The sequence below is a fragment of the Haliotis rufescens genome, unplaced genomic scaffold, assembly GCF_023055435.1.
Source record: "Haliotis rufescens isolate VD_foot unplaced genomic scaffold, xgHalRufe1.0.p SCAF_8, whole genome shotgun sequence".
In the NCBI taxonomy this organism is placed as follows: Eukaryota; Metazoa; Mollusca; class Gastropoda; order Lepetellida; family Haliotidae; genus Haliotis; species Haliotis rufescens.
The window spans coordinates 45,414,698-45,428,360 of record NW_025964372.1 but is presented as its reverse complement, the minus strand read 5'-3'; the positions used below and the strand labels follow the sequence as shown (position 1 = coordinate 45,428,360).

General features: G+C 39.9%; 1 protein-coding gene across 6 annotated transcripts in view; it reads right to left on the bottom strand.

Annotated features, from left to right (window-relative positions):
- LOC124143559 (BTB/POZ domain-containing protein 6-like) overlaps window positions 1-13,663 on the bottom strand; it is a 68,704-nt gene that overhangs the window by 18,160 nt on the left and 36,881 nt on the right. For 2 of the 6 annotated variants that reach the window (XM_048389977.1, XM_048389976.1), the window contains exon 3: window positions 11,077-12,749. The exons of 1 other annotated variant lie outside the window; for it this stretch is intronic. In XM_048389977.1, the coding sequence (XP_048245934.1) occupies window positions 11,708-12,749 (1,042 nt within the window). In that variant the 3' untranslated portion in view covers window positions 11,077-11,707. Of the gene's footprint in view, window positions 1-4,642; window positions 6,308-6,523; window positions 6,782-9,458; window positions 9,566-11,076; window positions 12,750-13,663 lie in introns of those variants that run through there. 3 more of the 6 variants (XM_048389975.1, XM_048389972.1, XR_007219447.1) reach the window with 3 other exon arrangements.

The window sequence follows — 13,663 nt, the reverse complement described above, 5'->3', positions numbered from 1 at the left end:
TTTTAATAGAAACCGTATCTTAATTTGTTCTTGAAGTGCATCATATCGTGTATTTCATCTGCATATGTGTAATGTGTATATGTATCAATGACTACACTTATACCGCATATTCTGCAACAGACTATAATTAATCACCTTATTATTGTCTCTCCATTTACCATGGCTGACTGCACTAATACCCTTTTAACAGTGGACACCGATATCAGTATACATGTAGGCTTTTTGTTCAAAAAGGAATATGCAGGAAATTATATGTAACAATTAACTGTGTACTAATTACATGTTTGAATGTTATCAGTTTTACGTTCTGAGATACAGTGATGTAAGCATCTTCTAAAATCTTCTAAAAATATAATAAAATACAAAACTCTCTGCCGTAATTTTTTGTGGAAATCATTCGATCAAGTAAAAAACGACTGCGTGACAAGACGAATCAACTATTTGTACCCGATAAAAGAAACTGCCGTATTTTAGGAACAGTGCTATAACAAGACATTTGAAATTTCTAACAAGCAGATACATTAGAGACAGTGACTAGACTACAGGTACGTAATCCGTATCAATCAAAGGTGTAAAAAAACTGAAAATCATATCTGTCGGAGACCTACCAAATTACCAAGTTTTATCATTACTATATTTATTACAATGCAAATACTTTAGTGATACATTTTTTAGAGGAGAGGGCATACACACAAGTATATTGCTTCCGTGTGTGAATGCAGGTTGTACTTTGTATCTCAGTTCTCAGTTTCATACCGGTTGTATAACTGAATTTGTATATGGAACCATGCGTACAGCATGACAATTACTTGCTATTCGTCAGTTTACAACACACATAACACGGTCAAAAATTTTAGGCACCGCTTTTGCGAGTTATGTAGTACAGTAATGTTTTATTAAAATCTATTTCAATTTGTTTTCACCATTTTCCCTATTGACAGTCGTTGTTACGTGCGCCACTAGGTAATTAGTACGGATTGACCTTGTTTATTGTTTCTATACTTTGAGGATTTCTGTGACAACTGGCGGACGTAATTCAAACTCCTTCCGCACTGACACCGCATCAAATATATTTGTGTACCGATTACATAACTCTAATGGACAGGGTGGGGTGGTAGTTCACCGGACGACACTGTGTATATTGGGCGGCTCCTTTGATATCTCCTCCAAACATACGTTTATTGAATGACCCCCTTAAACGATAATACACATCTCGATGAATATATCAAGGCACTAATTCATCTTTCATAAACATTTTTTTGTCTTTGTGCTTAATATATCCACATATCAACGAACATTTGTAAAACATGTATCCTAAAAAAAATAAACATTTTCAGGCTAGGTATTTGCCCACAGCAACACCTTCATAACTGTTTATTCACGCGTGGTGTGGTAGATCGTAATTGACCGAGAGCAGGTATTGTAGAATCACCTGTAAATAAGGCCGACACTGTAATTAGATACAACGTACTAATGAGAATTATCATAAGCAGGCTGTTGTTTTTTTCTGAACTGTTACCATTTTCATACCAAAAGTGACAATGCAGTTAAAAGTTGCTTTAGTGTCACAATATTCACTCACATTTTCCTCAATCGCATTGAAACATAATTCCCACTGGTCAGTTCGAAACCGCATGTAATTAAATAATTATTTCGAGATTTCGTTAGAATGTAAGATATTCAGCCAAACGTTATGCAATAAAAGACGAATAGTTTTTTTCATTAAAATACGCGCACGCGTACCTGTATATTGCATACCTGGTGTCACGTAATTGCCCAGTGTGATGTATCAACGGGACATTAAATGGGAAATGAAATAGAAACTAACTAAAATTTAATGTTGTGGAAAATAACTCAAATGAATTGGAGTACACGCACATGAATTCGTATGATAAACTGTCAAAACGTTTTGAGAGGTAAGGCCGGGTTCATTAAAGATCGCTACAATATGTAAAACAGGTGAAATTTGTAGAACTAAAGGAAACATCCAACCAAATGCCCTTTTTAAATAGTAATGTAATGATATAATATAAAGTATATTTCACATGATACAATATACTTTGCAAACAGCTAGTTGATGCTTGAAAGGGACTGACGTAAACATGGACGAAATATTTTAATAACGCCGTAAAATAGTTGAATTAAGTAAAAATTAGTTAAATTTTGTGTCATGATACTTGAATAAATACATTTATTGTATTTGCGAAAAAAAAACATGAGTTTTGAGTAAAGGAACATATACTCGCCCATGGGCCAAACCCTTTTTTCTCGCCCATGGGCGAAATATTTCAATATCGCTATAAAATCGTTGAATTAAGTTAAAATGAGTTAAATTTTGTGTCATGATACTTGAATGAATACATTAAATGTATTTGCGAAACAAAAACATGAGTTTTAAGTAAAGGAACATATTCTCGCCCATGGGCCTGCCCATGGGCCTACCCATGGGCCTACCCATGGGCCAAACCTTTTTCTCGCCCATGGGCGAAATATTTCAATATCGCTATAAAATAGTTGAAATAAGTTAAAATGAGGTAAATTTTGTGTCATGATACTTCAATAAATACATTTAATGTATTTGCGAAACAAAATCATGAGTTTTAAGTAAAGGAACATATTCTCGCCCATGGGCCACACCTTTTTCTCGCCCATGGGCGAAATATTTCAATATCGTTATAAAATCGTTGAATTAGGGTTAAAATGAATTACATTTTGTGTCATGATACTTGAATGAATACATTAAATGTATTTGCGAAACAAAAACATGAGTTTTAAGTAAAGGAACATATTCTCGCCCATGGGCCTGCCCATGGGCCTACCCATGGGCCAGACTTCGCCCATGGGCAGGCCCATGGGCGACATAGTCTAAATATTGAGTTTTTAAACAATTTTTTTTTCATTTTTTCTTCCTTGGTATGTTCCCATGAAAACGGCATGTTTAATTTTGTAAATACCTTTAACCGAGACTGTCAAAGACCCTAGAGTTTCTGGACTTTTGGGTTTCCAGAATTAAAATGGGACGTGTTAAACACATTTGGTGATAGATCTGTGAGGATGTCGATGTTTCTAACGGTAAAAGGCAGGTTGGACCAAAAACTTGTGATTGGGGTATTGTTGAGAATTAACATAACTAACGTCTTTAATCTAAGTGCCACGATCTGTGACACTATGAAGTGGCAATTTTGTAACGTGTAAGTTGATTTTGATGAGAAACACTGTGGAGTCTATTTTGAGAGTATAAAGGAAATAAGGTTTCACTTTGACGAACGAGTCCTTTTTATATACGATTTAAAGTAGTAACTTGGTAGATTAAATTTTGTTCTGTAGATCTTATCATATTTCATGGTACATCTTTTGAGTTTCAATTGGTTTTAACCGACCTGGCCCAGTCGGACCGAACACTTGAGATTCCCATCTGAATGCTCTGAGATGTGACAGAAAATGAAATGGCTTTCTTTTACGTCCTTGCTTATATGAGCTTAATGCCGTGTATTATGTCATTTTAATTTCGTATAAAGTTAGATTCATCTTTATCGGATAGATGGAAATGCATGAAAGTATTTGATACGTTTAAAATCCTATTTCGTTTTACGATTCCTCTTTTTCATGTAACCTAGTTCAGCCACTCTCGCCGACCGCTCGACTTCCTGATTTCCAAGCGTTTTAGTCGCAGTAACTAAACTATGTTACACGTTTGTGGTTTGTGATTTTTTATTAATGTTATGTGAATATCCTGAATCAATAATATGTACGTATTGTCGTCGATAATTGAGTAACTAGCCAATATTAACGTCTAGGCCCGGCCCGACTTTTAGGCAGCCACGATACCTTTGTTAGAACCTACACCCAAACATCGCTCCTAACTGTAACAAGCAGAGATTGCTGCAGGGCATCAAGTGTTCCCCGCCATATACAGTATTCATCTTACAGTAAGATGCATGTCACTGTGACGTTGGAGCGAGAGATCTGAGATGGTCTTTGTCGGTTCCTGGAGGAATACGACAGACAATGAAATGTGTATTGTGTAGACAATTAAAGGCCTTTGGCTTGTACTGCAAAGGCCGTACAGTGTGTGTTTGTTATTTGTGTCTATTTTGTGGGTGGGGAAGAGAATTCACTGTGTGCCAATTACAAACAAGACCCACAAAAATATATAAAAAGTTCAGAGGCTGATTAACGGTACGTTATGTTGTTCGGTGATGATATTAGCCGTTTTTGATGGTTCATTGCGGTGCTTATCATCTCAGAAGAGTTTGGAAAGTGCAGTTAAAGTACAGAGATTCAAGTGTGAGGGCGGGTCTAGTCTAGGCCATATAACGCTGAATGCACTACTCTGTAGTTCTCTTTAATCTATATGAATCTGTAGCTCATATATACAATATTCGTCTGATTCAATCATTGGCCTTAGCTACAACTACATACACTGACATGCAATCAGGGACGGTCGGGTAGCCTACTGGTTAAAGCGCTCGCTCGTCACGCCGAAGATCCGGCGACATGGGTACAATATGTGAAGCCCATTTCTGGTGTCTTCGCCGTGATATTGCTTAAATATTGCTTAAAGCGGCGTAAAACCATACTCTCTCACTCACATGCAATCAGTATGACACAGTGTCTCAAAAGACAAAAGGAAGCACCTAACTCAGTTTCACTATTAAGAACATGTAATTATAACCAAAACATACAATTACTCAATATTTACACAATTGACAAACATAATTTGGCAAACTAACATATATGTGGCAAAGCAAAATAGGTAAATACTCAATTCCTCCAATCGGACACATTCCGGATCCTGGTTACAAACGTATTCCAACACACTGGGAAAGCTAATCAATCACAGGTCAACCCTTGGTCCACCTTTACTAAGAGCTCAATGACCTGTTTGGTTAAAATACATGGTTACTCTTTGTATCAGTTTAAAACAAGTATCAGTTTATGCTTTCAATTGAAACAACTTCTTGCTACTGAAGGTAAGTCATCAAGCTCTTGATAATATTGTCATCAACGTAAAAGTAATGGAGCACTATACACAAAATGTAATGATCTTAGCAACCTGTTTCTCCTAGTAGGCACGTGAGTTATGTTTCCTCGGAAATAGAACTTGTAAATACAATCATGTTGACTCGTGTGAAAAAGAATTAAGCATCAGTTGTCAAATATATGTGTGCTGCTGTCCGTGATTAATACCCTTTAACATTACTGACGTACATAGACGGAAGAGTTGGAAGGAGAGTTGTCTCTCACCCGCCGTATATGAATACGCTACACGGTGTAGAAAACCCCACTGATGAATCCATATTCTAGGCTGTTGCTAGAAAAACTCTCCTTACAGTGCTCCAGTGTCCACACAACACCTGATGTTTCATATGTCATCAAATGCTGGTTGTTCATTGTACACGCATGTACTTTTTGGTCATTGCCCGTCCTGGTGACTTTGATTTTTATCTTCTTTCCTTTACGAACAGACAGAGGTGGAGGAAACATCACCACATCTGAGAGTTGTCCCTCTGTCACTTCCAGGTCCTGGTGATGCAGCAGAAGGGTTTTGTCATCAATGTCAGTAACAACTATGTCTACAGCCACCTTGTCCGCCAGCTTCCCAGCGTACATGCTCAGCCCGGTCAGGTGAACACTGGCATCACAGGATATATACAACGCATCACGTAGGTATGTACTGTAGTGAGTCTCGTGGGGCTCTTGGTCAGGAGGTAAGCGAGACAAGTTATAGACAGGAGATTTCCGAGATATGTCACAGAACGGCTGTATATCCAGGTCGCCTATAGAGTATTTTCGTAAAAACATAAAGGCATGGTTATCACTTAAAATACCTTCATTGCAGACAATTGTGGCAAATTTCACCTCTGGAATATCTGGAAAACGAATGAGAAACAAACACTCTCCCAACACGTCTCTTTTCTCATCTGGAGTTACCTCCCTTCCCTGACGTCTACATTCAGTTTCCGCCCACGACATCACAGATCGGAAGATGCAAATCTCGTCAACCCTCATGTCATCTTCCTTCAGGATCAGCTTTAGACATTCCTTGCTTAGCTCACAGAATCCCTCGCTAGCAACACTCACCTCGGCATTGGATTTAATTACCTTAAGAGCTCTTTCTTTCAGGTCTTCTTTATCAAACAGGTCTGCTTGTTGTAGGAATAAACATGCGTTGCTAGGCGACAAAGATTGTAAGCAGAACTCCTCACATTGCTTTTCTAGCCCTGTGATATTGTATTTCCCAGCGGCGTACATCAGACCAAGAACAGTGTTAGGAGTTAACTCCACCTCATCCGTGTAGAGATACCTGGTGATAAAATGTTAATGTTACATAGAGAATCTCACACTTGTGTCTTTTGATATCAGATATATCAACACAAGTCAATTAAAGTTAAAAACTCCAAGGCTTGCCGAGGATGTTTAAACTTTTAAAGATGAACATTGATACATTTGATTTTAGTCTTTTGTGTTATACTTCTTCTACTGTTTGCTTTAAATTTGTTATGAAAACATCTCAACTAACCTTAGGAAGGCCTTGAAGTTGTCTGTCTGTATATCAGGAATCAGTACTTGGTCTGTTTCAGGGATCGATCCACAGAACATCGCGTGAAAAACGCAACTGCGGCTGACTAAAATGAACTTGTGAGCCTGGATTGTCTCCCTTTGATCTCCAACGAGGAAGGCCACATCAGCCAACAACAAACTGTCCAACATGTGCTGGTTGGTTTCTGGGAAGGACTTCCCACTTTGCCAATTGTCAACATCAGTTGTCATGATGTGCCTGAACAAACAAAATGAAACACTCTATATTCCCACGGAGGAAAACTGAAAAGTTTAAATTCAACTGAAAACGTTTTTGTTTTATAAAAACCTTTATACTGGGTGGCCAAATGATGGAGTCGCAATATGGGCCAGGGTGAAGATCGCGGGCTGGACTCCCGAATTTGCCCTCATCGTTATCCTTGGTTTGACACCACCATGCACTTTTGTTTCACAAACACAGAATCGACCTAATCCAAACTGGGCTTCCAACCACACTCAGATGTCACTCATAACACCCACACGTAGATGTCACTTCCTCACTCCACCCACTATAAGATGTCACTCACTCACCCACGCTAAGATGTCACTTCCTCACTCCACCCACACTAAGATGTCACTCACTCACTCCACCTACGCTAAGATATCACTCACTCCACCCACGCTAAGAAAGATGTCACTCACTCCACCCACGCTAAGATGTCACTCACTCACTCCACCTACGCTAAGACATCATTCACTCCACCCACACAAAAATGTCACTCACTCACTCCACCCACACTAAGACATCACTCACTCATTTCACTCACGCTAAGATGTCACTCACTTATTCCACCTACGCAAAGATGTCACTGACTCACTCCACCCACACTAAGATGTCACTCACTCATTCCATCCACGCAAAGATATCACTCATTCACTCCACCCACACTAAGATATCACTCACTCCAACCACACTAAGATGTCACTCACTCATTCCCTCTACGCTAAGATGTTACTCACTCACTCCACCCACACTTTGATATCACTCACTAACTCCACCCACACTACGATATCATTCACTCCAACCACACTATAGGTGTCACTCACTCATTTCACTCACACGTAGATGTCACTTCCTCACTCCAACCACACTAAGATGGCACTCACTCACTCCACCAACACTAAGATGTCACTCACTCCACACACACTAAGATGTCAGTCACTAACTCCACCCACGCTAAGATGTCACTCACTCACTCCACCCACTCTAAGATGTCACTCACTCACTCCACCCACACTAAGATATCACTCACTCATTTCACTCACGCTAAGATGTCACTCACTCATTCCACCTACGCAAAGATGTCACTGACTCACTCCACCAACACTAAGATGTCACTCACTCTACCCACACTCAGATGTCACTCACTCCACCCACACTAAGATGTCACTCATTCCACGCACACTAAGATATCACTCACTCCACCCACACTAAGATTTCACTCACTCCATCCATACTAAGATGTCACTTCTTCACTCCAACCACACTAAAATGGCACTCACTCACTCCACCAACACTAAGATGTCACTCACTCCACACACACTAAGATGTCAGTCACTAACTCCACCCACGCTAAGATGTCACTCACTCACTCCACCCACTCTAAGATGTCACTCACTCACTCCACCCACACTAAGATATCACTCACTCATTTCACTCACGCTAAGATGTCACTCACTCATTCCACCTACGCAAAGATGTCACTGCCTCACTCCACCAACACTGAGATGTCACTCACTCTACCGACACTCAGATGTCACTCACTCCACCCACACTAATATGTCACTCATTCCACGCACACTAAGGTATCACTCACTCCACCCACACTAAGATGTCACTCACTCCATCCATACTAAGATTTCACTCACTCACTCCACCCTCGCAAAGATATCACTCACTCACTCCACCCACACCAAGATATCATTCACTCCACCCACACTAACATGTCACTCACTCACTCTAATAATTACGTTCCATAATGATTCAGCTGTTGCTAAGATACATATCACTGGCCCATTTTGTTACTTCCATTTAGAATGAGTAAATATGATTATGCTTACATTGTAATTCAAACTTTAAGGAAAGTTAATTGAAGCTAACATATTTTTTTAATTTCCGCTTTCTGGAAAACGATTAGCACGTATCTTGTAACACCTCCCTATACAGAAGACCTCACTGAATTTGAGTGTGGCTACGTTCAAAGCAAACGTGTGAGCAAACGTTTTAAATATTGCTGAGTACGGTATTGAACAACAAAAACAAACGATGAGTGTCATCGCCTGTTACGATCAACCTCCTTCCCAGCGGGTGACACCTTCGTTGCACGCCCAGTAAAATCGTTCACCAGTTTGGAAGCGGCTGTGACAAGAATCTTGAAATTCGCCCTCTTGTGTATGGCTGTAAATTTGGGAATTCTATACCATAATTAATTTTGAAAAGGTTTAGCACTCCCCCTTACATTCTTACCACACCAATAACATGATAGTGGAAATGAAATAGAAATTCAAATTGACGAACAAGAAATAGTATTTTGCTGGGGAAGAGTATTCGACGTCATCACTATTGTCTGTAGTTAGTTCAAGTCCATGCATGGTTGTCCCGTGTCGCAGTGGTGAGCTGTAACTGGTGGCAGCGACAGTACACACGAGTTTTGAGAGCTCCGCTATTGCTGTGAGGCGAACAGCAAAGGGAGATAATCAGGGACAGACATTAGGACTTCAAGTTTCGATTTGCCACTGCGTTCATCAGTACTAACTGGCTAAAAGTGACCTGCGGCCTAAATGAGCTGCATCTGGGTGAACACAAGTATGTACATGTCCCTGGAACACTTCACGATATACAATCATTGATGTAAATATACGCAAGACAACTTTACCTGTATGTGTAACACCCTCAATACAGCACTACTCCCGTCTTGCTTCCTGGTTGAAGTCACGTGACATCTACAGTCTCACCGAAATACAAAGGCTGTCGATGTCACGATGACACCAATTTGGCATTTAGCCACGGAAATCTTTTACTGAATCAGACATCAGCAAGGACACGCGTTGTGGACAAGACTTTGTCCGGGCCAAGTCGGACCGAACGCTTGATATTCCCATCTGAATGCACTGAGAAGTGAGAGAAAAATGAAATGGGTTACTTTAACTTCCTTGCTTATATGAGCACAATGCGGTGTCTTATGTCATTTCAATTTCGTATATAGTTAGATTCAGTTTTGTCGGATAGATGGAATTGTGTATCACTGTAGTTGAAAGTATTTGATACGTTTAAAATCCTATTTCGTTTTAAGACTATTCTTTTTCATGTTACCTAGCTCAGCCCTCTAACCGACGGCTCGACTTCCTGATTTCCAAGCGTTTTAGTCGCAGTAACTAAATTATGTTACACGTTTGTGGTTTGTGATTGTTGATTAATGTTAATATGTGTATATCCTGAATCAATAATATGTACGTATTGTCGTCGATAATTGAGTAATTAGCCAATATTAACGTCTTCACCCGTTCCGACTATTAGGCAGCCACGATACCTTTGTTAGAACCTACACCCAAAAGTCGCTCCTAATTGTAACAAGCAGAGATTCCTGCAGGGCATCAAGTGTTCCCCACCATATACAGTATTCACCCTCAATGGACTTTCAAAACTTCCAAACTTGACACAGCTTTAACATCAGAAGTCACCAAGTAGCTATCACTATAATTCACACTACCTGGGACAGCGTGGACCAATATATACACTAATGGAACCAGGAATCCAAGAATCCATCTTACAGTAAGATGCATGTCACTATGACGTTGAAGCAAGAGATCTGAGATGGTCTTTCTCGGTTCCTGGAGGAATACGACAGACAATGAAATGTGTATTGTGTAGACAATTAAAGGCCTTCGGCTTGTACTGCAAGGGCCGTACAGTGTGTGTTTGTTATTTGTGTCTATTTTGTGGGTGGGGAAGAGAATTGACCGTGTGCCAATTACAAACAAGACCCACAAAATATATAAAAAGTTCTGAGGCTGATTAACGGTATGTTATGTTGTTCGGTAATGATGTTAACCGTTTTTGATGGTTCATTGCGGTGCTTATCATCTCAGAAGTTTTTGGACAGTGCAGTTCAAATACAGAGATTCAAGTTAGAGGGCGGGTCTAGTCTAGGCCATATATCGCTGAATGCACAACTCTGTAGTTCTCTTTAATCTATATGAATCTGTAGCTCATATATGCAATATTCGTCTAATTCAATCATTGGCCTTAGCTACTACTACATACATTGACATCAGGGGAGGTCGGGTAGCCTACTGGTTAAAGCGTCCGCTCGTCACGCCGAAGACCCGGGTTCAATTCCCGACATGGGTACAATGAGTGAAGCCCATTTCTGGTGTCTCCGCCGTGATATTGCTTTAATATTGCTAAAAGTAGCGTAAAACCATACTCACTCACATGCAATCAGTATGTTACGAGTGACACAGTGTCTCAAGTGACAAAAGGAAGGACCCAACTCAGTTTCACTATTAAGAACATGTAATTATAACCAAAACATACAATTACTCAATATTTACACAATTGACAAATATAATCTGGCAAACTAACATATATGTGGCAAAGCAAAATAGGTAAATACTCAATTCCTCCAATCGAACACATTCCTGATCCTGGTCACAAACGTATTCCAACACAGTGGCAAAGCTAATCAATCACAGGTCAACCCTTGGTCCACCTTTACTGTAAGCTCAATAACCTGTTTGGTTAAAATACATGGTTACTCTTTGTTCTATATAAATAATACTCAAAAACAAGTATCAGTTTATGCATTCAATCGAAACATCTTGCTACTGAAGGTATGTCATCAAGCTGCTGATAATATTGTCATCAACGTAAAAGTGATGGAGCACTATACAGAAAATGTCATGATCTTAGCAACCTGTTTCTCCTAGTAGGCACGTAAGTAAAGTTGCCTCGGAAATAGAACTTGTAAATACAGTCATGTCGACTCGTGTGAAAAAGAATTAAGCATCAGTGGTCAAATATATGTGTGCTGCTGTCCGTGATTAATACCTGTTAACATTACTGACGTGTATAGACGGAAGAGTTGGAAGGAGAGTTGTCTCTCAGCCACCTTATATAAATACGCTACACGGTGTAGAAAACCCCACTGATAAATCCATATTCTAGGCTGTTATCAGAAGAACTCTCCTTACAGTGCTCCAGTGTCCACACAACACCTGATGTTTCCTGTGGCATCAAAGGCTGTTTGTTCATTATACACGTATATACATTATGTTTATTGCCCTCCCTAGTGACTTTGATTTTTATCTTCTTTCTTTTGTCAACAGTCAGAGGTGAAGGGAACATCACCACATCTGACAGTTGTCCCTCTGTCACATCCACGTACAGGTGGTGCTTCAGCAGGGTTTTGTTATCACTGTCAGTAACAACTATGTCTACAGACACCTTGTCCGCCAGCGTCCCAGCATACATGCTCAGCCCGGTCAGGTGAACACTGGTATCACAGGTTATATACAACGCATCACGTCGACATTTACTGTAGTGAGTCTCGTGGGGCTCTTGGTCAGGAGGTAAACGAGACAAGTTATAGACACGAGGTAAACGAGATATGTCACAAAACGGCCGTATATCCAGGTCGCTTATGGCGTATTTTCGTAATAACATCAAGGCATGGGCATCACTTAAAATACCTTCATTGCAGACAGTTGTGGCAAATTTTACCATTGACACAGATGGAAAACGAATGAGAAACACACATTCTCCTAGGACTTCTCTTTTCTCTTCTGGAGTTACCTCCCTTCCCTGACGTCTACATTCAGCTTCCGCCCACGACATCACAGATCGGAAGATGCAAATCTCGTCAACTCTCATGTCATCTGTCTTCAGGATCAGCTTTAGACATTCCTTGCTTAGCTCACAGAATCCTTCGCTAGCAACACTCACCTCGGCTTTGGATTTAATTACCAGAAGAGCTCTTTGCTTCAGGTCTTCTTTACCAAACAGGTCCGCTTGTTGTAGGAATAAACATGCGTTGCTAGGCGACAACGATTGTAAGCAGAACTCCTCACATTGCTTTTCCAGTCCTGTGATGTTGTATTTCCTAGCAGCGTACATCAGACCAAGGACAGTGTTAGGAGTTAACTCTACCTCCCTCGTGTAGAGATACCTGGTGATGAAATGTTAATGTTACATAGAGTATCTCACACTTGTGTCTTTTTATATGAGATATATCAACACAAGTCAATAAAAGCTAAAACCTCCGAGGCTTGCCTAGGATATTAAACTTTTTTTGATGGACATTGATATATTTGATCTTAAAAGACAGGGGGATGAGATTATGTTAATCACCCAAAATTATTCTACCAACTTTTATAGTTTGTAAACAGTAATAACGAATGTCTTGAATGTAAACAATGCAGCTAACCAGCCTGACTGTGTTGCAATTTTATTGTGGCGAAATTCCTTAGGAGATATATCTTGATTTCACTCAAGCGATATCTCTGGTGGAAGGTAGTTTGGATCATAAATAATAAAATCATGTTACTTGTTGTTAAATAGAAACTGTGCTATATCAGCTTAAACCAGTTTGTAAATCATAAGTTATTGTGTTGGTGTAATAATACCGAGGGAGTAAACCTTATAAAGATGAGGAACATAACTTAATATTACAGCAGAAATAAATGGAAGGTAAATTAGACACATCAGAAACACGAGTTCGTCAATGAGTCATCAACACACATCGCTGGCGTTAAGTCCGATGGGACTGATGGGAGACAGAGAATACAAACTAATGGTGATTGTTTGTTGCTTAACGCTGCACTGAGCAGCATTCCAGTAATGTGACGGCGGTCTGTAAATAATCGAGTCTGAAGCAGACAATCAAGTGATTGACAGCATGAGCTTCGATCTACTCAGTGGGATAGTGAGTGAGTGAGTTGGGTTTAACGCCGCTTTTAACAATATTCCAGTTATATTGTGTCGTGTCAGCTTAATGTGGGAGGAAAGCCCGAAGTGATGCAGGTCTCAGACGTTTACCACTTCGGTGAAACCCACGAGCATGGGTATGGTGCTGAAAAAACT